General features: G+C 43.2%; 1 protein-coding gene across 1 annotated transcript; it reads right to left on the reverse strand.

Annotated features, from left to right (window-relative positions):
• Positions 1 to 9385: 9385 nt before the first annotated feature.
• LOC143793605 (protein NYNRIN-like) lies at positions 9386 to 26885 on the reverse strand. The gene is made up of 4 exons (XM_077280672.1): positions 26666 to 26885; positions 26153 to 26209; positions 17888 to 19966; positions 9386 to 10199 (listed from the first exon to the last, which is right to left on the reverse strand). Exons 1-3 carry the CDS (start codon positions 26883 to 26885, stop codon positions 18879 to 18881), a joined length of 1365 nt encoding a protein of 454 aa, XP_077136787.1. The 3' UTR covers positions 9386 to 10199; positions 17888 to 18878.
• Between the last annotated feature and the right edge of the window lie 352 nt (positions 26886 to 27237).

Raw genomic sequence — 27237 nt, forward strand, 5'->3', positions numbered from 1 at the left:
GTGCACGGTGGCTCTGGATGTTTCCACACCAGACTCAGTCCACTGCTTCCTCAGGTTCCCCAAGGTCTGGAATCGGTCCTTCTCCACAATCTTCCTCAGGGTCCGGTCACCTCTTCTCGTTGTACAGCGTTTTCTGCCACATTGTTTCCTTCCAACAGACTTACCATTGAGGTGCCTTGATACAGCACTCTGGGAACAGCCTATTTGTTGAGAAATTTCTTTCTGGGTCTTACCCTCTTGCTTGAGGGTGTCAATGATGGCCTTCTTGACATCTGTCAGGTCGCTAGTCTTACCCATGATGGGGGTTTTGAGTAATGAACCAGGCAGGGAGTTTTTAAAAGCCTCAGGTATCTTTTGCATGTGTTTAGAGTTAATTAGTTGATTCAGAAGATTAGGGTAATAGGTCGTTTAGAGAACCTTTTCTTGATATGCTAATTTATTGAGACAGGTTTTTTGGGTTATCAGGAGTTGTATGCCAAAATCATCAGTATTAAAACAATAAAAGACCTGACAAATTTCAGTTGGTGGATAATGAATCTATAATATATGAAAGTTTAATTGTAATCATTACATTATGGTAAATAATGAAATTTAACACTATATGCTAATTTTTTGAGAAGGACCTGTAGTTAAATGCTGCTGTCAAATGCTGACAGCGGCACTCAACCGGCGCTTCCGGCCGGTAGGCCGGAAATGATCGCATCGCCGACCCCCGTCACATGATCGGGGGTCAGCGATGCGTCAGAATAGTAACCATAGAGGTCCTTGAGACCTCTATGGTTACTGATCTCGGATAGCTGTGAGCGCCACCCTGTGGTCGGCGCTCACAGCACACCTGCAATTCTGCTGCATAGCAGTGATCTGATGATCGCTGCTATGTAGCAGAGCTGATCGCGTTGTGCCAGCTTCTAGCCTCTCATGGAGGCTATTGAAGCATGGCAAAAGTAAAAAAAAAAAAAAGTTAAAAAAATGTGAAAAAAATAAAAAAAATATAAAAGTTTAAATCACCCACCTTTCGCCCCATTCAAAATAAATCAATAAACAAAAAATCAAACCTACACATATTTGGTATTGCCGTGTTCAGAATCGCCCGATCTATCAATAAAAAAAATCATTAACCTGATCGCTAAACAGCGTAGCGAGAAAAAAATTAAAAACGCCAGAATTTTGCTTTTTTGGTCGCCACGACATTGCATTAAAATGCAATAACGGGCGATCAAAAGAACGTATCTCACCGAAATGGTATCATTAAAAACGCCAGCTCGGCACGCAAAAAATAAGCCCTCACATTACCCCAGATCACGAAAAATGGAGACGCTATGGGTATCGGAATACGGCGCAATTTTTTTTTTTTTAGCAACGTTTGGAATTTTTTTTCACCACTTAGATAAAAAATAACCTAGTCATGTTAGGTGTCTATGAACTCGTAATGTCTCATAATGGCAGGTCAGTTTTAGCATTTAGTGAACCTAGCAAAAAAGCCAAACAAAAAACAAGTGTGGGATTGCACTTTTTTTGCAATTTCACCGCACTTGGAATTTTTTTCCTGTTTTCTAGTACACGACATGCTAAAACCAATGATGTCGTTCAAAAGTACAACTTGTTCTGCAAAAAATAAACCCTCCCAAGGCCATATTGACGGAAAAATGAAAAAGTTATGGCTCTGGGAAGGAGGGGAGCGAAAAACGAACACGGAAAAACGGAAAATCCCAAGGTCATGAAGGGGTTAAAAAATAATAATGTGAGGACCAGGTGTTTTCTTACATGTAGTTCAATAGTACTATGCAGCTTTCAACTTTATTAAAGGGTCACTCATTCAGACAGATCCAGGTTAAAGAAACGCTCCCATCAACAATTTTATCAGCTTAATATATTGCAGTCATCATATTATGTAGAACTGTGTTTTTACAATTGCTCATTTTTCATTTCTACCCAGATAATTCTTTTCCTTTAGGTCTAAGATATCCCGTGATTAAAAACTGACAAGCTGAATCCTTCTAAGTAGAAACAGGAGGTCAATTTTTCCTGTATGACTCATCGGTCTCTAGAAAAGTCCTTGGCAGAGGGAGGAGGAGCAGCTGGGTCAAGAATTATTTTGGCATACTTCCTTTTTCTACATAGAGTAGAAAAAAGAGAAGAATTTACTGGATAGAAAGACCTAATGAGCAATTGTAAGTACATATGGGAGTGCTTCTTTAATAGGTAGATACTTTCCTGGACAACAATATTGTCAACCATCCTTCTGTACAAATGTTTTAGTTAGCTAAAATCTTATTAAAATAGTATTTTCTATGTTTTATTTCTATAATTTTTTGCAAACTATGTATTGCACAAACACAGATTAAAGGCATATATAAAAAGCATTTATAAAGCATTTATAAACATTTATAAAAAGCAACAATTCAATCGCCATTCCAGTGCGCAGAAAACATTTACAAAAAGCAATGGTTGGGAGTTATGCAAATGTGACTTTGGACAAAAAAATATACGACAACGTCCTCATAACGCAAAAGAGTATATGTATTTATGTTTATTTGGTGCAGTCTTTTCTTATTATTATCCTGGGCAGTTGCACCATATTTAATTGCCTCCTCTTTGGGTTGCTCATCAGACACATGAAGTCATCTGGTTTAATAAAATTATAGTGGTTGAAGGGTACTGCTAGACCAAAAGTGGCACAGAACTTATGGCACCCTTTGAACCATGCATCTCTCTGTGTCTCTCTCCCTCTCTCTCTCTATCTCTATCAATATCTCTCTCTCGCTCTCTCTCTATATATATATATATATACTGTATACAGTGAGAAAAAAAGTATTTAGTCAGCCACCAATTGTGCATGGTCTCCCACTTAAAAAGATGAGACCTGTAATTGACATCATAGGTAGACCACAACTATCAGAGTCAAAATGAGAAAACAAATCCAGAAAATCATCTTGTCTGATTTTGCAAGATTTATTTTGCAAATTATGGTGGAAAATAAGTATTTGGTCAATAACAAAAGTTCATCTCAATATTTTGTTATATATCCTTTGTTGGCAATGACAGAGGTCAAACGTTTTCTGTAAGTCTTCACAAGGTTGGCACACACTGTTGGTGGTATGTTGGCCCATTCCTCCATGCAGATCACCTCTAGAGCAGTGATGTTTTGGGCTTGTCACTGGGCAACACGGACTTTCAACTCCCTCCAAAGGATTTCTATGGGGCTGAGATCTGGAGACTGGCTAGGCCACTCAAGGACCTTCATATGCTTCTTACGAAGCCACTCCTTCATTGTCCTGGCGGTGTGCTTGGGATCATTATCATGCTGAAAGACCATCCATGTTTCATCTACAATGCCCTTGTTGATGGAAGGAGGTTTGCACTCAAAATCTCACAATACATGGCCCTATTCATTCTTTCATGTAGATGGATCAGTTGTCCTGGTCCCTTTGCAGAGAAACAGCCCCAAAGCATGATGTTGTGCCACCCCCATGCTTCACAGTAGGTATGGTGTTACTTGGATGCAAATCAGCATTCTGTCTCATCCAAACAAGACAAGTTTTGTTTCTACCAAACAGTTCTACTTTGGTTTCATCAGACCATATGACATTCTCCCAATACTCTTCTGGATAATCCAAATGCTCTCTAACAAACTTCAGATGGGCCCAGACATGTACTGGCTTAAGCAGGGGGACACGTCTGGTGCTGCAGGATCTGAGTCCCTGGCGGCATAGTGTGTTACTGCTGGTAGCCTTTGTTACGGTGGTCCCAGCTCTATGCAGGTCATTCACTAGTTCCCCCCGTGTGATTCTGGGATTTTTGCTCACCGTTCTTGTGATTATTTTGACCCCACGGGGTGAGATCTTGCGTGGAGCCAAAGATCAAGGGAGATTATCAGTGGTCTTGTATGTCTTCCATTTTCTTATTATTGCTCCCACAGTTGATTTCATCACACCAAGCTGCTTGCCTAGCAGATTCAGTCTTCCCAGCCTGGTGCAGGGCTACAATTTTGTTTGTGGTGTCCTTCGACAGCTCTTTGGTCTTCACCATAGTGGAGTTAAGAGTGTGACTGGTTGAGGTTGTGGACAGGTGTCTTTTATACTGATAACAAGTTCAAACAGGTGCCATTACTACAGGTAATGAGTGGAGGACAGAGGAGCCTCTTAAAGAAGAAGTTACGGGTCAGTGAGAGCCAGAAATCTTGCATGTTTTTTGGTGACCAAACACTTAGTTTCCACCATGATTTGCAAAATAAATCAGATAAATATATAAGATAAGGTGGTTTTCTGGATTTATTTTCTCATTTTGACTCTCATAGTTGTGGTTTACCTATGATGTCAATTACAGGCCTCTCTCATCTTTTTCAGTGGGAGAACTTGCACAATTGGTGGCTGACTAAATACTTTTTTCCCCACTGTATATATACAGTGGGTACGGAAAGTATTCCGATCCCTTTAAATTTTTCACTCTTTGTTTCATTGCAGCCATTTGATAAATTCAAAAAAGTTAATTTTTCACATTAATGTACACTCTGCACCCCATCTTGACTGAAAAAAAACAGAAATGTAGAATTTGTTTCAAATTTAATAAAAAGAAAAACTGAAATATCACATGGTCATAACTATTCAGACCGTTTGCTCAGACACTCATATTTAAGTCACATGCTGTCCATTTCCTTGTTATCCTCCTTGAGATGGTTCTACTCCTTCATTTGAGTCCAGCTGTGTTGAATTAAACTGATAGGACTTTATTAGAAAAGGCACACACCTGTAAATATAAGACTTCACAGCTCACAGTGCATGTCAGACCAAATGAGAATCATGAGGTCAAAGGAACTGGCCAAGGAGCTCAGAGACAGAATTGTGGCAAGGCACAGATCTGGCCAAGGTTACAACAGAATTTCTGCAGTACTCAAGATTCCTAAGAGCACAGTGGCCTCCATAATCCTCAAATGGAAAAAGTTTGGGACCACCAGAAGTCTTCCTAGACCTGGTCATGGGAGAAGAGTCTTGGCGAGAGAGGTAAAGAAGAACCCCAAGAGCACTGTGGCTGTACTCCAGAGATGCAGTAGGGAGATGATAGAAAGTTCCACAAAGTCAACTATCACTGCAGCCCTCCACCAGTCAGGCCTTTATGGCAGAGTGGCACGACAGAAGCCTCTCCTGTGTAAGACATATGAAAGCCCGCATAGAGTTTGCTAAAAAACACATATAGGACTCCCAGAAAATGAGAAATAAGATTCTCTGGTCTGATGAGATGAAGATAGACCTTTTTGGTGATAATTCTATGAGGTATGTGTGGAGAAAATCAGGCACTACTCATCATCTGCCCAATACAATCCCAACAGTGAAACATGGCAGTGGCAGCATCTTGCTATGGGGGTGTTTTTTAGCTGCAGGCAATATTGCCTTGCGCTGGCGTGTACTCCGGAGGACAGAGAATGAGCTTCAATCCAATATTGCGGCCAGCATGCAGCCAGCGGGTAAGGAAAGGGTGAATCAGACACCCGAAAACCCCGCCCATATGACCCAAAACCGGTCCCGCCGGGGGTCTGAATATTTTCCGTACCCACTGTATTAGCTATACAGTATATATATATTTCCCAAAATATTTGAACAGTGACTGGATCTTTATTATTTGGGCTCTGCATAACAATATTTTCTATTTAAAATGAAACAACTGAGATGCAATTGAAGTGTAGACCTCCAGGTTTAATCCCTTCACGACCTTGGACGTATCCATATGGACAGGTCGCTAGGTACTTTCCAACTTTGGACGTATGGATACGTCATGGCGATTTTGCGCTCACAGAGTCTGTGTGTTCATGATTGCTGCTGAGTGTCTGCTGATTTTGACAGCTGACACCTGTCACTTATTGCTAGGAGTGGTGCCTGCACCCTTCCCAGCACTTTAACCAACCCCCTAAGTACTGTGATCGCTAGCGGTCGCAGCATTTAGCAGGCATACAGAGGGAGGGAGCACCCTCTGCCCTCCTATTGATGCCCCATGGGGGCCCGATCGCTGCCATGGTGACCGGAAGTCGGATGACAACCTGGTCACCAAGCACTAGCAATTTAGTTAGATAATGTGCAGTGCATGAACTAACGTGTCTGCAGGGCTGACAGTTCTAATGCATTGTCATGGCAATGCATCAAAACTGCGATCAGACTGCAAAAAGTAAAAGTCCTATAAAGGGACCTAGTAAAAAAAAGTAAAAACAATGGTAAAATTCTTTTTTTTAAATTACAAAATAATAATAATAACAATAATATATTTATATATATATATATATATATATATATATATATATATATATATATATATATATATATATTTTGTACCCATATTTGCCATATTTGGCATCGCCATGTCTGGAATGACCCGACCTATAAAACGGTCCTGTTGAGGGAGGATTTAAAGTGATCCTTCACGGTTAACCCAGTGATTTCCAAATTAATATATAAGGTGTTGCCGGCAACTGAAAATGACCAGACGGAGACGTGTGTCTCTGTATGGGGGATCGAGCAGATCTCTGGCCCCCGTTTATTCTGCATGACTTTATCATAGTCATAGAAATTACACTTCAACCAATCAGCATAAGAACACGCTCACGGTTCTTAGCCTATAAGAATGCAGGAACAATCTGTGCGTCAAAGGTTTGTAGAACAATACACCCTCAGTCTCATGTTCTACCGAGGTTGCAACAATCAAGGTCTCATCAAAATCTCATAACAGCTGTAACCTTTAGCCTACTAACAAAGTTTATATCAAAACAACAAAATGGAGTCGAAAAGCACAAAATGGAGATTCTTTCTTAATTTCTTCCTTCACATTCCCCCCTAGATAAATTTTGTTAATTAATGTCCAGCATCAGAGATACTATCCCAAGCTCTAAGCTCGAGGGGTACTGGTCTTCACATGGCTGGTGCCATGTTACCAGCCATGGCTGTTGCGGCGTACCCGTCCCCCCTGTATACTAGAATTTACGAATAACAATTATTGATAACATTAGTGGGGATCTTTTGAAGATAGCCATGCGCTTGGCTTCAACATCTTCATCAGGTAACTTTGTGAAATCAGTGTAGAGAAGAGCAGGGGTGGCAACGCTTTTGGTTTCATCACTAGTTATCCTAGTGCAGAATTTCCTAATACACACAGAAATACACCAAAAAACAAGATTTAGTATTACATACATGACAAAGATAAAGGTGAATACTGGCAGCCATTTTTAAATACAGTTATATCTGCAAGCATAGGAAAAACTTATTGTTTCACAGTATAAGAGTATAGCAGTACAAAAAGGTATAAGAAAATATATTTTCACCTTGACAATTCCCCCTAAATACTAAATTTTTCCCTTAAAAAAGATCCTTCGAGACTGTCCATGTGATGGGAAAAGGGGAGGTGGATTTCTTCATCCAGACACCTCAGAAACTCTCCCCTAGCGAGAGGCCTCCAGGCAGCTGAACCCTTCACTAACCTCACATGGAGTTCTCCCACTGTCCCTAAACTAAATCTCTTAGCATCATCTGAGAATGGGGGGTTCTGTCTACTCTCTTGAGGGGGACATACTTAGGGATCTCCCCTGGATCAGTACCATCGTACTCTGGTGGGTCTACTTCTTGATTGAGGAAGGTGCCAGTCGGGATTGCTTTCACTAACTACCTAGGCCTGCCCAGGTGCACTTATACGTCCATCATATTATCATTATTTGTTTGTAAAATGAGAAAGATTGGTTCTCAGGGTCAGCCAATTGTTTTTGCATAGCTAGTCAGAGGGCCTCCAGGGATAATACTCCTGTATCTGTCTTACCCTACCTGATGTGGTTGGTTCTCTGGTGGTGGGGAGTGACATGACATGCTGGTCTACAGCTCCTTCCCAAAAGGATTACTGTCAGCCTACTCCCAAAAGTTAATGTCTCCAGTATCCACCAACCACAATCCTGTGTCAGCTTCTTATGTCACTGCATGTGATCTTGTCTGGACAGGATTCAGTGTAATTCTCTTAGGTCGGGTTGCAGCACGAGTCATACAAGTGTTAGGGCCCAAATCCTCAACTATACCCTGGAAGGCATCACAGCTATAATTGACAAATCTTTGTTCACTGTAATATATATATATATTTGATCCAGTCAACATTTTTATTAATCTCCACTAGTGTTGAGCGATACCGTCCGATACTTGAAAGTATCGGTATCGGAAAGTATCGGCCGATACCGTCACAGTATCGGAATCCAATCCGATACCGATACCCGATACCAATACAAGTCAATGGGACTCAAGTATCGGACGGTATCCCTGATGGTTCCCAGGGTCTGAAGGAGAGGAAACTCTCCTTCAGGCCCTGGGAACCATATAAATGTGTAAAAGAAAGAATTAAAATAAAAAATATCGCTATACTCACCTGTCCGACGCAGCCGGGACTTCAGCGAGGGAACCGGCAGCGTTGTTTGTTTAAAAATCGCGCTATTACTTGGTTACGTGAATTCCCGGCTTGTGATTGGTCAGGTCGGCCATGTTGCCGGGACGCGGACCAATCACAGCAAGCCGTGACGAAATTACGTCACGGCTTGCTGTGATTGGTCCGCGTCCCGGCAATATGGCCGCCCTGACCAATCACAAGCCGGGACGTCACGGGAGGCTGGACACGCGCTCATTTTAAAATGGGCGCGTGTCCAGCCTCCCGTGACGTCACGGCTTGTGATTGGTTGCGCCGCGATCAACCAATCACAAGCCGGGAGGCTGGACGCGCTCATTTTGAAATGGGCGCGTGTCCAGCCTCCCGTGACGTCACGGCTTGTGATTGGTTGCGCCGCGATCAACCAATCACAAGCCGGGAGGCTGGACGCGCTCATTTTGAAATGGGCGCGTGTCCAGCCTCCCGGCTTGTGATTGGTTGACCGCGACGCAACCAATCACAAGCCGTGACGTCACGGGAGGCTGGACACGCGCCCTTTTTAAAATGAGCGCGTTTCCAGCCTCCCGTGACGTCACGGCTTGTGATTGGTTAATGGCGGCCATGTTGCCGGGACGCGGACCAATCACAGCAAGCCGTGACGTATTTTCGTCACGGCTTGCTGTGATTGGTCCGCGGCCCGGCAACATGGCCGCCCTGACCAATCACAAGCCGGGACTTCGCGTAACCATGTAAAAGCGGGAATTTTAAACAAACAACGCTGCCGGTTCCTGCGCTGAGGTCCCGGCTGCGTCGGACAGGTGAGTATAGCGATATTTTTTATTTTAATTCTCTATTTTACACATTTTAACATTAATGTTGTTCCGATACCCGATACCCGATACCACAAGAGTATCGGAATCCCGGTATCGGAATTCCGATACAGCAAGTATCGGCCGATACCCGATACTTGCAGCATCGGAATGCTCAACACTAATCTCCACCTGTGGGATTATAGAAGCAAAGCCGGCATAAATCTGGTTCTGGGCTTTAAACTGGTCAGGCACCCCCCTTGGCACTCCAATGGTATCAATATATATTAGTGGATCTTCTTCATAACTCATGTGGCGCTGATCAAAACTTCTCCTCTTTCTGGTAGGTTCATCAGGTGTCTTTGGATCTCAAGGTAAAATCTTGAACTGCATGGCTAGTTTAACAAGGGTGCATTGACCTATCCAGGCATTAGGCAACCTAGGACGGAGCTTACCATCTCCACATAACCAATAAATGTCATACATACATTGTGTATGTTTGATTAGCAAATCAGTATCTAGAGAACTGTTCCCTTTGCAGAAACCTGTCTCGAAGATCCCTACTGGTGTACCTGTGGTGTCGTGGGAATTATAGCAGGTGTAATTGTCAGCTAATACGGTTACTTCTCCTGGAACCTTTAGTTTGGGTTTCTCATGAATTAGTAGGACATAATCTGGACAATCAGTGGACTTCAAACCTTTCAACAGATTCATGACACAGGCAATGGTGTTGTCATCAGGAAAAAGCAATGCATGTGTGTATAGATATGTATTCGCAGCAGCACAAGCAATACATCCTACAGAGATATTCTGGACTCTTACATTGTATCTCACCCATTCCAACCACAGGTTTTTCCTTGGGGTTGTTTGTGTTTCTATGGAGAAAACTTCTTGCCAACTGAGACCTGGAATGGGGATTACTTCATTGACTACATTTTTCAAACGCTCACCTGGGCTTGTTTTAGGTGTACTGGTAACAGGGGCCTTGGTTGGTCTGAAACTAATATCCTGGAGCTGTACAGGTCCTTCTCAAAAAATTAGCATATAGTGTTAAATTTCATTATTTACCATAATGTAATGATTACAATTAAACTTTCATATATTATAGATTCATTATCCACCAACTGAAATTTGTCAGGTCTTTTATTGTTTTAATACTGATGATTTTGGCCTACAACTCCTGATAACCCAAAAAACCTGTCTCAATAAATTAGCATATTTCAACCGTCCAATCAAATAAAAGTTTTTTTAATAACAAACAAAAAAACCATCAAATAATAATGTTCAGTTATGCACTCAATACTTGGTCGGGAATCCTTTGGCAGAAATGACTGCTTCAATGCGGTGTGGCATGGAGGCAATCAGCCTGTGACACTGCTGAGATGTTATGGAGGCCCAGGATGCTTCAATAGCGGCCTTAAGCTCATCCAGAGTGTTGGGTCTTGCGTCTCTCAACTTTCTCTTCACAATATCCCACAGATTCTCTATGGGGTTCAGGTCAGGAGAGTTGGCAGGCCAATTGAGCACAGTAATACCATGGTCAGTAAACCATTTACCAGTGGTTTTGGCACTGTGAGCAGGTGCCAGGAAGCATGAAGTGCTCCAAAATCTCCTGATAGCTAGCTGCATTGACCCTGCCCTTGATGAAACACAGTGGACCAACACCAGCAGCTGACATGGCACCCCACACCATCACTGACTGGGTACTTGACACTGGACTTCAGGCATTTTGGCATTTCCTTCTCCCCAGTCTTCCTCCAGACTCTGGCACCTTGATTTCCGAATGACATGCAAAATTTGCTTTCATCAGAAAAAAGTACTTGGGACCACTTAGCAACAGTCCAGTGCTGCTTCTCTGTAGCCCAGGTCAGGCGCTTCTGCCGCTGTTTATGGTTCAAAAGTGGCTTTACCTGGGGAATGCGGCACCTGTAGCCCATTTCCTGCACACGCCTGTGCACGGTGGCTCTGGATGTTTCCACACCAGACTCAGTCCACTGCTTCCTCAGGTTCCCCAAGGTCTGGAATCGGTCCTTCTCCACAATCTTCCTCAGGGTCCGGTCACCTCTTCTCGTTGTACAGCGTTTTCTGCCACATTGTTTCCTTCCAACAGACTTACCATTGAGGTGCCTTGATACAGCACTCTGGGAACAGCCTATTTGTTGAGAAATTTCTTTCTGGGTCTTACCCTCTTGCTTGAGGGGTGTCAATGATGGCCTTCTTGACATCTGTCAGGTCGCTAGTCTTACCCATGATGGGGGTTTTGAGTAATGAACCAGGCAGGGAGTTTTTAAAAGCCTCAGGTATCTTTTGCATGTGTTTAGAGTTAATTAGTTGATTCAGAAGATTAGGGTAATAGGTCGTATAGAGAACCTTTTCTTGATATGCTAATTTATTGAGACAGGTTTTTTGGGTTATCAGGAGTTGTATGCCAAAATCATCAGTATTAAAACAATAAAAGACCTGAAAAATTTCAGTTGGTGGATAATGAATCTATAATATATGAAAGTTTAATTGTAATCATTACATTATGGTAAATAATGAAATTTAACACTATATGCTAATTTTTTGAGAAGTATGCAAAATAAACTTTGGCACTCAACTTATGATGATGTGAAATTTTTAATGGCAGCCACTTGTACAAACGTTTCGGTCAGACATATTGACCTTCTTCAGTGTACTGCAGTGATATTCAAAGAAAAACAATAAATATGTACAAAAGTATAAGCACAAATAAACAACAAATAATAAATAACATGGGGAGACTCATATATAATGTGCATCTAAAGTGATGGATGGGAGGGGAAATGGGAAGAGGAAAAGCGGGAAAATCAGAAAAAAATCAGAAAAAAGGAAAACTGAGAAGAAGAAGATGGTCATACCTGGGCTCTCAAGATTATCATACTTTATGTGTGGCTCTGAAAAACGGTCCTATATGTGGATCCTGGGAACAAGTGCGTATATTAAGACAGGTAAAATCCCTCTGACTACTGATTAATTATTGGATATAGTACTGACCTATTATAAGTGTAGATGAAGGTACGTAGGTAAAGGGCAGTATAAATGAGTGATACTGCTTGTCCGGATGACTGAATGGGTCTAGTCAAATAAGTAAAAGAAGTGATGATGATGTATACTTTCTAATATGAGCTGAGTAATCCTCAGATAAAACTGATACTGACCCAAAATTATAGACCAGTGTGGTATCCAGGCATATGGGCTGTAATGAAACACAAAATTGCGTATGGAATAATTGATATGGTGCACATAGTGAGCCAAGGGGTGATGAAACACATACCCTGTCTATGAATAAGGCAGCATGGATCCAAACAGTGGACCAAAATGTGACGTCCCTTGTCTGAAGAAAGAAGGTGTGTGGATTAACAACGAGACTATGCCTACAAGATGGAGCGCTAGAGCTGTCAGCGTTTCTTACCAGGAGAGGCAGGAATAAAGTGGACCAAGGTGTAGCGTCCCTTGTCTAAAAAGAAAGGTGTACGGGTTACAGCGAAATGTATCCTAAAAGTGGAGCGCTAGTGCTGTCAGCGTTTCTTACCGGGAAGGCGTGTGGACGTAGAACGCGGTATCCGCCGCTTGTTCTGAGGTGCGCTGCCATAGTGTGAAGCGCCAATTTGTGGCCGGTGGGCGGGATCGCTGAACGGCGTAAAACCGGAAGTGCGTCACCGGAAGTGACGCACTATCCTGGCCGATAACGCTGTGCGTGTCAGCGCTGTTTGTTGGTAATGGAGGTGCGTTCCACCTCTGTTTGTGTACCACAGGACAGGGCAATGAGACTGGCTAAATGTGGGAGGAGCTAGGAGGAGCTTAGAGACGAAGGATATGATAATAGCCGCATTAGCATTAGGTCCTGTGCATATAACCTGTAGTAAGGTTAGAGGCATGAGGCAGAGAAGAAAAGGGATTATACATAGAGCAAATGAAAATAAATAGAGACCATGGAGTTGAGGTGGGGATCCAGAGGGAAGGAGGATCGGGATGTGAACATTTTCGTGCCTTCACATTCAATATTGGTGACTCTGTAAAACAAAGCCGTATGTTAATAAAATGTCAAAGGAGACATGTATATAATGATACAATTACAATGCATAATAATATAATAACAATTATCCTGATGCATCGAACATATTGAAAATTGGATTATAGGAAAGCCATAAGATCATAGTCCCTGTTGAGGCCTCTGGGTGTCAAAGTTTCCAATTCGTGTATCCAGAAAGCCTCTCTTCTTTTGAGGGTCTGGATACGATTACCCCCACGTCGGGGTACTGGGACATGTTCTATTACCTGAAACTTGAGTTGAGGTATAGAATGTCCTGCATCAATGAAATGGTGGGGTAGTGGTAATAGGGTATTTTTGCATCTTATTGTGGACTTGTGTTTACTGATACGATCCCGTATCGGTTGAGAAGTCTCACCAATATATAAAAGGCCGCAGGGGCATTTGATGGAATATACCACAAAAGAGGTATCACAGGTGCTATAGTCTTTGATTTGGTATCGTTTGCCTGAGTGTGGGTGATAGAAATGATCTCCTTTCAGGACATTTCCACATTGATTACAGTGAAGGCATGGGTATGTGCCAGTCCTAGGTTGGGAAAGGAATCTCTGGGTAGAGGAACGTGGGCCCGATCCAATGTCGGCCTTGACCAGTCTATCTCGGATGTTGCGTGCTCGCTTGTAGCAGGGTAAGAATTGATTACGGAACTCGGGTATGTCCGGGTATGCCTCTATTTCTACAGGGTGACGCGCTCCCAGGTACTAACTCCCTAGTTATTAATATTTCCTCAAGAACACTTAGTATTGCTGAATACAACCTATTACAGAAAGGACTCTCATTTTGTCCATACTCCAAGTTGAGCACATTTGGACTCGATATGGAGTTACAAAGATTCTACCGCCGTATTAGACTACTGACACATTTCTCAAATGAGAATAATACACGTATTGCTCCCCCCTCCACACATCAGACCCTTATCTCTATTGACCAACTTGGTCTCCGTAACAAAAGCACATATCGCCCACCAACAGGGTCACACGCGGTGGAAACCTTTATTGGATTTATAGATAAAGCCTTTACTCAACTCCGGCGTGATGCCGAAGGGGGCAAATTACATTATTCCTCTAACCTATCCAATCTTGATGTTCAAGCATCACGGGCCCTACATGAAGATAAATCAATCATTATCAAACCCGCCGACAAAGGCGGGGCTATAGTGGTCATGGACAAGACGGATTATGTCAAAGAAGCCCACCGTCAGCTTAATGACAGTAGAGTCTACACCAAATTAAGTAAAGACCCCACAGGGGAAATACGTGATAAGATATCAGCCATACTCCACACATATTCTGACATGGGAGTGATTGACTCCAAAACCAAAGATTTTCTTACTAAGACAAATCCAGTGACGCCCGTACTTTATTTACTTCCTAAAGTACACAAAAGCCTCACCAATCCACCGGGCCGACCAATCATCGCAGCTACGGACTCTATTTTGTCCCCTCTCTCCATATTTTTGGAGAAGATACTTACTCCTCTGACACAGAAAGCTCAATCATATCTGCTTGACACTGGGGCTTTCCTCAGAGTACTACAAACACTAGGCACTGTTCCCAACAACTCCTTTCTAGTATCCTTTGATGTAAAGGATCTCTATACATCCATTCCCCACGACCGAGGCATTGACTGTGTCAGACAACTACTAAGCACATCTGAATTACATCACAATACGATCAATCTCTGCCTTGAATTACTTACGACTGTCCTCACTAGAAATCACTTTCTATTTGAGGACACTTACTATCTCCAGGCACAAGGGACCGCCATGGGGTCTAACATGGCGCCTCCGTATGCAAACACATATATGGCCACCTTTGAAGAGGAGAAAATCTACCCTAACACTCTGTTTAGGACCTACTGTGTTGTTTGGAAGAGATTCATAGACGACATTTTCTGTATTTGGACTGGGTCACTTGATACTCTGAACGAGTTCTTTACAACACTGAACACCTCTTGGCCAGGTTTATCCTTTACCATGACTAAAGACGAACATCAGGTTAGTTTCCTGGACACACTGGTGTTGAAAGATACGGAGGGCAATATAAGCACAGACTTATATAGGAAACCTACAGATCGGAATAGCCTGCTTCATTACAGTAGTCTGCATCCCACCACAACCAAAAATGCGATTCCCCGCTCCCAGTTTCAGAGAGTGGAACGTATAGTCACCCACCCGAACAAAAAACAGGAGAGACTGGACGAAATGTACAATAAATTCAGTGAACGGGGATATCCTCCGGGGATACTACATGATGCTTTACACCCATCCACCAGCCCCAAACAACCCGTCACAAATCGCCTACCATTTGTACATACATATCACCCATATGTCCATATACTCCATCACAGCATCAGGAAACATTGGAAATTATTACAAGAGGCATACCCGGACATACCCGAGTTCCGTAATCAATTCTTACCCTGCTACAAGCGAGCACGCAACATCCGAGATAGACTGGTCAAGGCCGACATTGGATCGGGCCCACGTTCCTCTACCCAGAGATTCCTTTCCCAACCTAGGACTGGCACATACCCATGCCTTCACTGTAATCAATGTGGAAATGTCCTGAAAGGAGATCATTTCTATCACCCACACTCAGGCAAACGATACCAAATCAAAGACTATAGCACCTGTGATACCTCTTTTGTGGTATATTCCATCAAATGCCCCTGCGGCCTTTTATATATTGGTGAGACTTCTCAACCGATACGGGATCGTATCAGTAAACACAAGTCCACAATAAGATGCAAAAATACCCTATTACCACTACCCCACCATTTCATTGATGCAGGACATTCTATACCTCAACTCAAGTTTCAGGTAATAGAACATGTCCCAGTACCCCGACGTGGGGGTAATCGTATCCAGACCCTCAAAAGAAGAGAGGCTTTCTGGATACACGAATTGGAAACTTTGACACCCAGAGGCCTCAACAGGGACTATGATCTTATGGCTTTCCTATAATCCAATTTTCAATATGTTCGATGCATCAGGATAATTGTTATTATATTATTATGCACTGTAATTGTATCATTATATACATGTCTCCTTTGACATTTTATTAACATACGGCTTTGTTTTACAGAGTCACCAATATTGAATGTGAAGGCACGAAAATGTTCACATCCCGATCCTCCTTCCCTCTGGATCCCCACCTCAACTCCATGGTCTCTATTTATTTTCATTTGCTCTATGTATAATCCCTTTTCTTCTCTGCCTCATGCCTCTAACCTTACTACAGGTTATATGCACAGGACCTAATGCTAATGCGGCTATTATCATATCCTTCGTCTCTAAGCTCCTCCTAGCTCCTCCCACATTTAGCCAGTCTCATTGCCCTGTCCTGTGGTACACAAACAGAGGTGGAACGCACCTCCATTACCAACAAACAGCGCTGACACGCACAGCGTTATCGGCCAGGATAGTGCGTCACTTCCGGTGACGCACTTCCGGTTTTACGCCGTTCAGCGATCCCGCCCACCGGCCACAAATTGGCGCTTCACACTATGGCAGCGCACCTCAGAACAAGCGGCGGATACCGCGTTCTACGTCCACACGCCTTCCCGGTAAGAAACGCTGACAGCACTAGCGCTCCACTTTTAGGATACATTTCGCTGTAACCCGTACACCTTTCTTTTTAGACAAGGGACGCTACACCTTGGTCCACTTTATTCCTGCCTCTCCTGGTAAGAAACGCTGACAGCTCTAGCGCTCCATCTTGTAGGCATAGTCTCGTTGTTAATCCACACACCTTCTTTCTTCAGACAAGGGACGTCACATTTTGGTCCACTGTTTGGATCCATGCTGCCTTATTCATAGACAGGGTATGTGTTTCATCACCCCTTGGCTCACTATGTGCACCATATCAATTATTCCATACGCAATTTTGTGTTTCATTACAGCCCATATGCCTGGATACCACACTGGTCTATAATTTTGGGTCAGTATCAGTTTTATCTGAGGATTACTCAGCTCATATTAGAAAGTATACATCATCATCACTTCTTTTACTTATTTGACTAGACCCATTCAGTCATCCGGACAAGCAGTATCACTCATTTATACTGCCCTTTACCTACGTACCTTCATCTACACTTATAATAGGTCAGTACTATATCCAATAATTAATCAGTAGTCAGAGGGATTTTACCTGTCTTAATATACGCACTTGTTCCCAGGATCCACATATAGGACCGTTTTTCAGAGCCACACATAAAGTATGATAATCTTGAGAGCCCAGGTATGACCATCTTCTTCTTCTCAGTTTTCCTTTTTTCTGATTTTTTTCTGATTTTCCCGCTTTTCCTCTTCCCATTTCCCCTCCCATCCATCACTTTAGATGCACATTATATATGAGTCTCCCCATGTTATTTATTATTTGTTGTTTATTTGTGCTTATACTTTTGTACATATTTATTGTTTTTCTTTGAATATCACTGCAGTACACTGAAGAAGGTCAATATGTCTGACCGAAACGTTTGTACAAGTGGCTGCCATTAAAAATTTCACATCATCATAAGTTGAGTGCCAAAGTTTATTTTGCATATAGCTACTGGTCTGGGAACCTTCTTTGTGCACCTCTAAACAGCTGTGCCACGTTACACTATACTATAATTTTTTGAGAAGGACCTGTATATGGCCTAAATTCCCATAGTATCCACTACTAAATACATAATTATAATGCCTTCCCAGTACAAATGTCTGCAGGTCAGCAGATTGGGAGCTTTCGAGATTTAGGAGGAGGGGGTGACAACTTTTACCCCATTTACAGCCCCTAAGTGGTTGCAGAAGGGCTGTTAGATGCATTCTCTCACGAAGACTCCTACCCGTCCCATCCTTGGGAACATGGCTTCACTAGATTTATATCCCCAATCATCTCCCGTATTCCAAGCAGCATCTGACCAATAATAACAGTTATTGTTGTCATTTCTGGTAACACACATATAAAACTGGATGATCTCCTCTACCACCCGTTCAGTCTCGGGGCACTTGACTACATTACAGAAATCAAATCGCCAGATATTCGCCGGGGCTGTCAGGTTTACCCAGAGAATAGTGGGACCAGAATTCTTATTTTTACAATAGGGACCAAAGAGGTAGGGGCGAGGATAGCCCTCAGTTCCAGGATCAAAAACAACAGTCTCTTTTACAGTGTGAGGCATGGATCCAGGTGCTCTTTCCTTCAAGTTTTACTGCAGTGGGGGTAACCAAGATCACCGTGTGAGGTCCTTCAAATCTCGGCTGGAGACAATCTCTGCGCACAAACTTTTTCACATACACCAGGTCTCCTGGCACAAAGGGATGGTGTCCAGGAACCTTGTCTGGGTCTGGAAGAGAACTGAAAACGGTTAAATGCACTTTGGCAAGGTGTCCATGTAAGGCCTGCACATAGCTAGTCAAGTCCTGGTACTTGAGTTGCAACTGTTGTGGAAAGAAACATTCAAGATTGGGGCTCCTGCCAAACAGATTCTCATACGGTGACAGTCCTGTCTTCCTGTTTGGGGTATATCTTACTGAAAACAAAGCTAGAGGAAGGCATTCTGTCCATGGTTTTCCAGTCTCTGCCATTGCCTTCTGGATTTTAAGCTTAAGAGTTCCATTTAGTCTCTCCACTTTTCCACTACTCTGTGGATGGAGTATGCAATGCTTGACTTACCCCCAGTGCTGCCATTACCTCTGACATGATCTCTCCAGTAAAATGGGAGCCCCGATCGCTTTTGATGACTTCAGGAACTCCATACCTGCATATGATCTCAGCCATCAGTTTCTTCACCGTTGTCTTAGCCGTAGCTTTGGCAACTGGGTAGGCTTCTGGCCAACCTGAAAATAAATCAATGCAGACCAACACATACTCATACGTCCCTACCCTGGGTAACTGAATATAATCAATCTGCAGTCTCTGGAATGGGTTAAAGGGCCGGGGAGTGTGTTTGGATGGGGTTTTCACTGTCCTACCCTGATTATGTGTGGCACATATCATGCAGCTCTGTACCTGGCTTTCTGCGCAGGTGGAAAACCCGGGGGCAATCCATTGTTTCTGTAGGGTGTCACACATGGCCGTCTTCGAGTGGTGCACATTCCCGTGCAGAACCTGTGCCATCATTGGGTACAGTACCTGTGGTAGGCAGACCTTTTCACCCTTCCCCCATAGTCCAGTGACGGTATCAGAGCAAGCCCCTATCTTTTGCCACCTATTTTTCTCCTCCTTACTTGCCTGTTCTTGTAACCGGGCTAAGATGTCTTTCAACACAAGTGGAGATGGTGGGGTGTCCAGGTGATGTACTTGAGAGGCTACAGGAGTGCTTGCTGCTTTCTTGGCAGCCTGGTCTGCCAGTGCGTTACCCTTTGTCCGTCCATCAGTGCCTTTGGTTTGTGCCTTTACCTTTATAATGCCTGCTTGGGTGGGAAGCTGTAGTGCATTCATAAGTTGCTGGACTGCCTCAGCATGTTTAAAGGGGTGGCTATTTGCTGTCAGGAAAGCCCTGGCTCTCCAGATAGGCCCATAACCGTGTTTAATGCCAAAAGCATACCTGGAATCAGTGTAGATATTTACAGTCTTACCTTCTGCTAGTTTGCACGTTTCTATGAGCTCTGCTTCTTGTGCAGACATATGAGCTGGCATTGACTCTGCCTTGATTACCTCATGTTCTGAGACCACAGCATATCTGGTACAGAAGCGTCCTTGGTCATCTTGGTGACGGGATCCATCTACAAAAAGCTCAAAATCAGCATTAGAATAGGCACACTAGAGACCAGCCGTTTCCTGAGACATCAATTCTAGACAATCATATGGTTTGGAAACCTAATCTTGTTCCTCTGGATCCATTCTAGAAAGAAAAAGAGTGTCCTTTTTCATGTCACCTACTCCTCCCCCCTTTGGATTCATAGGAACTAGGGGAAGAGTAGCGGGGTTTAGGACAGTGCACCTTTTTAAAGTCACATTAGTAGGCATGAGAATAGCACACTGAAGTCGCAGCTGTCCAGCCATGGACATGTGGCTAGGTTGTACTTGGTTAAGGATACTATATACATCGTGTGGGGTATGGACCGTCAGTGGGTGATCCAAAACAATCTCTAAAGACTTGTGTAGCAACAGCTGGACATACAACACAGCCCAAACACATAAAGGATTTCCTCTTGCCACCTTAAGCAACAGGTCACTGTTTGTCTCCATGAAGCTGAATCAGCACACCTATAACATATCCTGCATAGATGAGCTCTGTCTGCAAGGCAGTCTGCAGACATAGGGTTAAAAGAAATATTTGAGTAGGGGACTGAATTCATATAAGGTGGGAGGACTGGAGTTAGAGTTTGCTGCTGGGCAGATAAGGAGCCAGCTGCATGCCTGTACCTGGGGTGGGGGCTGGAATTGGAGCAGAGACTGCTGTGGCTGGTTTTAACCCTTGATCTTCCTGTTGATGCAGAACGTGCTAAATTCTTTTGAAAACTTTTAATTACTTTTAATGCATCATCCGGAGTGGAAATCTCAATATCGGGTCTGACCGACATTATTGCCTCCTTCAATTCAGATTTAAGGCCGGACATTAAAGCTGCCACAAATAGGTGTGAATGGGCTTTATTATACAATGAGAATCCCAAATCTTTAAACACTACCATAAGACGCCCATAAAACTTCTCGGCAGTCTCCCCCTTGTCCTGTGTGACATCAGTGAGGGAGGTAGCTTGGTCCGCTAATCTATCTTGTGCCCAAACTTTTAAAGCATTACAGAATTGCGTTCTGGACAGCCTCAGTAAGTAACTGTTTGGACCTGGGAATGTTGGCAGGATTATACCGTGGCCCCACTGCATGTATTACATATTGACACGGCAGCTGTCCTGCTTCTACCTGGCCATAAGTTTGTATATATGAATTAGATTCTTCCTGTATCATGGGTCCACCTTTCTGTGAAATCACTGCAGCCAGTCCTCCAGCATGGCAGAACTGGTGCTGGCGGTGGCTGATAAGTGCCATCAGCGTTTAGCAAGGGAAAGGTGGGGGCTCACCAAGTTTTGGCAACCCAGTATATATATTGGTGCTTTGGGATTGAGGGGCACAGAGCTTACAGTCGGGAGAAGAGGCTTGATTTCCTGGGGAGGGACCTTATCATCAAGCAGGGAGACCCCCTGTTCCAGATCATCATTTTTAATTGTTTGTCTTTCTGACACATTATTCATCAGAATTCACTTCCTCTGTTGATCCTCAATTTGCTATATATCAACCACTCAACTTGCTTTTACCAATCTTTCAATCACTTACAAATTTCCTTCTAAAACTAGACACTAGATTTCACTTTCAATTTTCCAGATTATATTTCTTTGTACTTCAAACAATATTGTCGCCTTAAACAAAACACAAATCTATCAGCGTGTACTACACTGAGAAAATAGAGACTCAAGAGCGCAGCCACATGCTGCTGCCCCTCCCTACTAGAACACAGAGATAGGAAAAATCACAACATTCCTCAGCACAGAAGAAAGCCATAACGCAGCTGTATGACTCCCCCCGCCTATCGGATATTTTAGAGACAAACACAGAAACAGAATCACAGCAGTTCTTAGACTTAATTAATTTCTACAAAATCTTCATCGCACAATTCACATACCAGATTGAGAATATTTTCCCTGCATTCCTGACAGATTTCTTTTCCCTTCTTTGGGCTAACAATATCAAATTTTCATCACACAATTCAAAGTCTTCTTCTTCCACGGACTGATTCTCCTTTAAAGCGAAATACCCCTACTTAGTCGTGTATAGATACCAGAGCGGCCGCTTAGTCTATTCCACTGGGGCTTTTACCTGTCCCCCGCTGGGACAACCCAAAATCGCGGTACTCAGCGAAAGGAGGAGGGCGTCTCAGACTTTCCCTCCGGACACCTCTGGATATATTTAAATCAATATAAACCTGAGTTACGTATCCTACCCAATCTTCGATCACCTCACCGCGCCTGATTCTAACAGTGATCAGGAATTCAGGATATTTTGACTGTAAAGAGAATTACATCACTGGTTAATCCGGGGTGTCCGTCCCTTATGAGGTACGGTTCGAGCACTGGGCTTCCAACGGAACTACACCTCTATATGATTCCACCCAAGAATCATCCCACTCCGGGGACAAACCTCAGATCCTCTTTGCAGCAACAAACACAGGAAAACCACACCAAACGGTTAGTCTGAACAGTATAACTGCCAACTTACCGTGGTTGTTGTGGGGGATGATCAGTCCCAATTTTCCAGTGCCTGCGTCCGGTCCGAGGGTCCTTTGTCTTGTTGTCCTCCGGGCGGCAGAGGCGTTCCTGCTTGGAGCCCCACGTTCAAGGGCGCCAACTGTTGAGGGAGGATTTAAAGTGATCCTTCACGGTTAACCCAGTGATTTCCAAATTAATATATAAGGTGTTGCCGGCAACTGAAAATGACCAGACGGAGACGTGTGTCTCTGTATGGGGGATCGAGCAGATCTCTGGCCCCCGTTTATTCTGCATGACTTTATCATAGTCATAGAAATTACACTTCAACCAATCAGCATAAGAACACGCTCACGGTTCTTAGCCTATAAGAATGCAGGAACAATCTGTGCGTCAAAGGTTTGTAGAACAATACACCCTCAGTCTCATGTTCTACCGAGGTTGCAACAATCAAGGTCTCATCAAAATCTCATAACAGCTGTAACCTTTAGCCTACTAACAAAATTTATATCAAAACAACAAAATGGAGTCGAAAAGCACAAAATGGAGATTCTTTCTTAATTTCTTCCTTCACAGTCCCACCAGTTAACCCTTTCAGTGAACACCATATAAAAAACCACCGAACAAAAACAGGAATAACACGCATTCAAAAAGACAAATGTAAATAAAAAGTGTATTGCTGAAAACAACATCTTTTCCCGCAAAAAAACAACTGCCATACAGCTCCATCTGCAGAAAATAAAAAAGTCACAACTCTCAGAATAAAGCGATAAAATAGTTTTATTGCGTAAAAGTGGCAAAAAAAACCCAAAAACTATGTAAATGTGGTAACGCTGTCACTGTACTGACCCGAAGAATAAAGCTGCCTTATCAATTTTACCACAATGTCAAATAAACTTGGCAGTCAGATAAAATTGTTATGTGAAATGAAGTTCCCTTTTATTTTTCATTCAATGTTGTTAAATGTTTTTGGTCCTGATTGGGACCTTTGTTAGAACTAAATAGATGCCGGGCCACCCAAGGATCCTCCAACTCAAATGACAGCAGATATGGCTCTACAAACACCTCTACCTCTACCACTCGTGGACGACAAAGAGTAAGACGAAACGGGGCAATGCCATCGAAGACATAAGGACCCAAGTAACTACATGCTCACATTTCATCTAAAAACCTTAGTACCAGCCAAGTTCCCTTTGACAAATGGGACTATCCTTCTGTCCCTCCTATAGATAATCTATTTGACCTCAGTATGAACCTCCAGAGGTTTTATCGCAAGCTGCGTCTTGGAGCACATTTCTCTAAACAAGAAATAGAAGCAAGAACCTCATTTGATCATAATACACCACTATTGAATCTTAAACAGCTAGATTTACGCTCACTGAGTATGTACATGCCCCCTAAAGACAATCCCCCCATAGAGACTTTCATCTCACTGGTGGAAAAAGACATTAACGCTATCAGCAGGGAGATTAACCAAGGTCTATTACACTTTACACCCAACTTATCCACAGCAGAAAGGAAAGTCATAGATGAAATCACTTATCATCAAACTGGCCGGTGGACAAGGGTGGGACTATTGTTAGAAAGGACATAGCTGATTATCTCACAGAGAATAAGGGTACTGTCACACAGTGGCACTTTGATCGCTACGACGGTACGATCCGTGACATTCCAGCGATATCCATACGATATCGCAGTGTCTGACACGCTACTGCGATCAGGGACCCCGCTGAGAATCGTACGTCGTAGCAGATCGTTTGAAACTTTATTTCGTCGCTGGATCTCCCGCTGTCATCGCTGGATCGTTGTGTGTGACAGAGATCCAGCGATGCGTTCGCTTGTAACCAGGGTAAACATCGGGTTACTAAGCGCAGGGCTGCGCTTAGTAACCCGATGTTTACTGTGGTTACCAGCGTAAAAGTAAAAAAAACCAAACCGTACATACTCACATTCCGGTGTCCTTCAGGTCCCTTGCAGTCTGCTTCCCGCTCTGACTGACTGCCGGCGGGAAAGTAAGAGCAGATCACAGCGGAGACGTCACCGCTGTGATCTGCTTTCACTTTACGGCGGCACTCAGTCAGAGCGGGAAGCAGACGGCAAGGGACCTGAAGGACACCGGAATGTGAGTATGTACGTTTTTTTTTTTTTACTTTTACGTTGGTAACCAGGGTAAACATCGGGTTACTAAGCGCGGCCCTGCGCTTAGTAACCCGATGTTTACCCTGGTTACCCGGGGCCTTCGGCATCGTTGGTCGCTGGATAGCGGTCTGTGTGACAGCTCTCCAGCGACCACACAACGACTTTCCAACGATCACGGCCAGGTCGTATCGCTGGTCGTGATCGTTGGAAAGTTGTAGAGTGTGACAGTACCCTAACTCACAACTAATTATCCTCCTGATTATCCTCTTAAACCCCACTGATACTATATCCCAAAAGTGCATACAAATCTATCAGGTCCCCCAGGTCGCCCCATAGTATCGGGGATAGGATCCGTAACAGAAGCATTGTCTAAATATATAGATTGGATTAAAACCTATGTTAAAGATTATGCCATCATATTTGAAAGATACTGTAGATTTTTTTTAAAACTCTATCAGAGATCAACTGGCAAAAAGATTTTAAGCTGGCATCAATTGATGTAGTGAATCTATATGCGCGGATCCCACAAGATATGGGTCTTAATGCAGTAAAAAAAACATGTTAAAAAGAGTTGCAAAGGCTGATGAGGAAATTGAATTTATTATAGGGAGTTTAGATTGTATTCTAACACACAATAAAAATAAAGTGAATATAAAGTTTACATCCCATTTTGGCAACAATAATTTGGATTTTTTAGATGTGAATATCAGCATAGAAGATAGTAGGATGATAACTAAAACTTTTAAAAAACCAACTGCGATCAACATGTTGCTCCACTACAATAGTGCTCACATATGAAAAGAAGTCTGCCATATGGCCAATTTTTAAGGCTAAGAAAAATTAATAACAGTGAAGCAGGTTTTTCTGAGCAAGCAGATGAGGTGACAATTTTTTTTTTAAAAAAGAGGTTACCCTAAAGATATGAATCAAGTGATATTGTTAAAACAAAAGACAAATAAAAAATCAAAAGAATTGGGAGATAATAAGAGATTTATTTTTCATTTAAACATAATCCAAACATGAATTTTATTAGATCTGCAATAAAAAGAAATTTGCACCTCTTAGAAAGCGATAAAGATTTAACAGCAGTAGCAATAAATAAATCGTTAATCAGCTACAAAAGCCGCAATTTAAACAATATTGTGGTGCAAAAGAGGTTTGTGGAAAAAAACAAAAAAATGATGTGGTTGAATGAAAAAAATCCAACAGGAAATTTTCGTTGTGGGAATTGTTCTTTTTGCCATTTACATTTAGTGGGAAAAAATTAAAAAATTGGAACAATCACACACCCTGTAAAAGAGTTAATTACATGTCGCACTAAACAAGTAATTTATGTGATCTTTTGTCCATGTTGTTTTTTTTATATTGGGAAAAGAATCAGATCAATGAACATAAGATTTAGGGAACATTCCCATTCTATATTAACAGGGAAAAGATCGCTAAGATTAATAAAACAAATAAGAGAGGTACACAGTGTGAGAGGGGCCAGGGCCGTAGTTGTGGCTGTCACAGGTTGCTCATTCACGCCCTGGTCCCCCGTCACATGCACACAGTGTCCTCTTTGTAGTGTACCTTTTGTTCCGTTTTCCGACCCATCAGGGTCCTCTCTAATCTGCTGAAGAGTTCTTCCTGACGGCGTCAAACAAAGAGAGTCAGAGTCCAGTTCCAACTTAACATTAACGGTTTTACTTGGTTCCATTCTCAGTACGTCCAGCTCAGTTAGGGTATGTTTCCACGGTACGTAAACGCTGCTTGTTTGACGCTGCAGCGTCAAACAAGCAGCGTCCAGATGTTCCAGCATAGTGGAGGGGATTTTATGAAATCCCATCTCCACTATGCGTGGAAACCCGCACGCGGCGGCCCTGCGACTCCGGACATGCTGCGCGTCTTTTCAGAACGCAGCATGTCCGTACACCTTGCGGGGATGCAGCGTCCCCGCAAGGCATATCACAGGGCCCTATGGCGAGGGGGGCGATGATCCCGGATGTGTACTGTACACATCCGGCACCATCGCGTCCCAGAAAGGGGGCGGGGCTTAGTGCCGAGCGGCTTCGCCGCTGCGGCGATCCCGCCGGCAAACCGTACCGTGGAGCCATACCCTTACAGCAACATCATAGGGAACATCACAGAACACGTCTTTGTCTTGCCCTGCACTTTCCCTCACTTCTTCCAATATGTCCCCAGGACGCCCTGACTCGTCTGGCACTGCAGCATTCCTTCTGGTCAGCTTAACTATCTTCAGGAGTTCCCTTGTCCATTTCACGCTAGACATAAGGTCATCAGCCCACGTAGTTAGCTGCCACATATTGGAGCAGGATCCCTTCCCTGTTGTGACCTTCGGCCCACAGGCCCTGGACGACTGGTCTCCTTACTTGAATGTTAAGTGGCTAACTGCTTTGTCCGGGCTCTAAGGCCCTCTGACCTTGTTGGGCTCCCTGGCCCTACTGACTCAAATCAGGAAAGCCTTATGGCTTACCCCAGTTGGCCCATCCTATGTTAACTATTCCCTCCCCTAATCTATGTGTGCTTATGTGACCCCATCTATTGGGCTAACTTAAGTACTGCACTTTCCCTACAACATACATATTTATACATTACACTATACAGCAGCAGCATTACAAAACATACATCACATAACACAAACACGGGCAAGGGGA

This window comes from Ranitomeya variabilis, chromosome 1 (assembly GCF_051348905.1).
Source record: "Ranitomeya variabilis isolate aRanVar5 chromosome 1, aRanVar5.hap1, whole genome shotgun sequence".
Classification (NCBI taxonomy): Eukaryota; Metazoa; Chordata; class Amphibia; order Anura; family Dendrobatidae; genus Ranitomeya; species Ranitomeya variabilis.

Bases quoted from the DNA above. Each gene is read 5' to 3' on its own strand.
- LOC143793605 (XM_077280672.1), bottom strand. From the start codon at position 26,885: ATGTGGCAGCTAACTACGTGGGCTGATGACCTTATGTCTAGCGTGAAA. The intron at 26,210-26,665 runs GTACGGTTTGCC...TGACGCCGTCAG, and splicing joins TGTAAGGGTATGGCTCCACG to GAAGAACTCTTCAGCAGATT. The intron at 19,967-26,152 runs GTACACTACAAA...AGCTTTTTGTAG, and splicing joins GTCGGAAAACGGAACAAAAG to ATGGATCCCGTCACCAAGAT.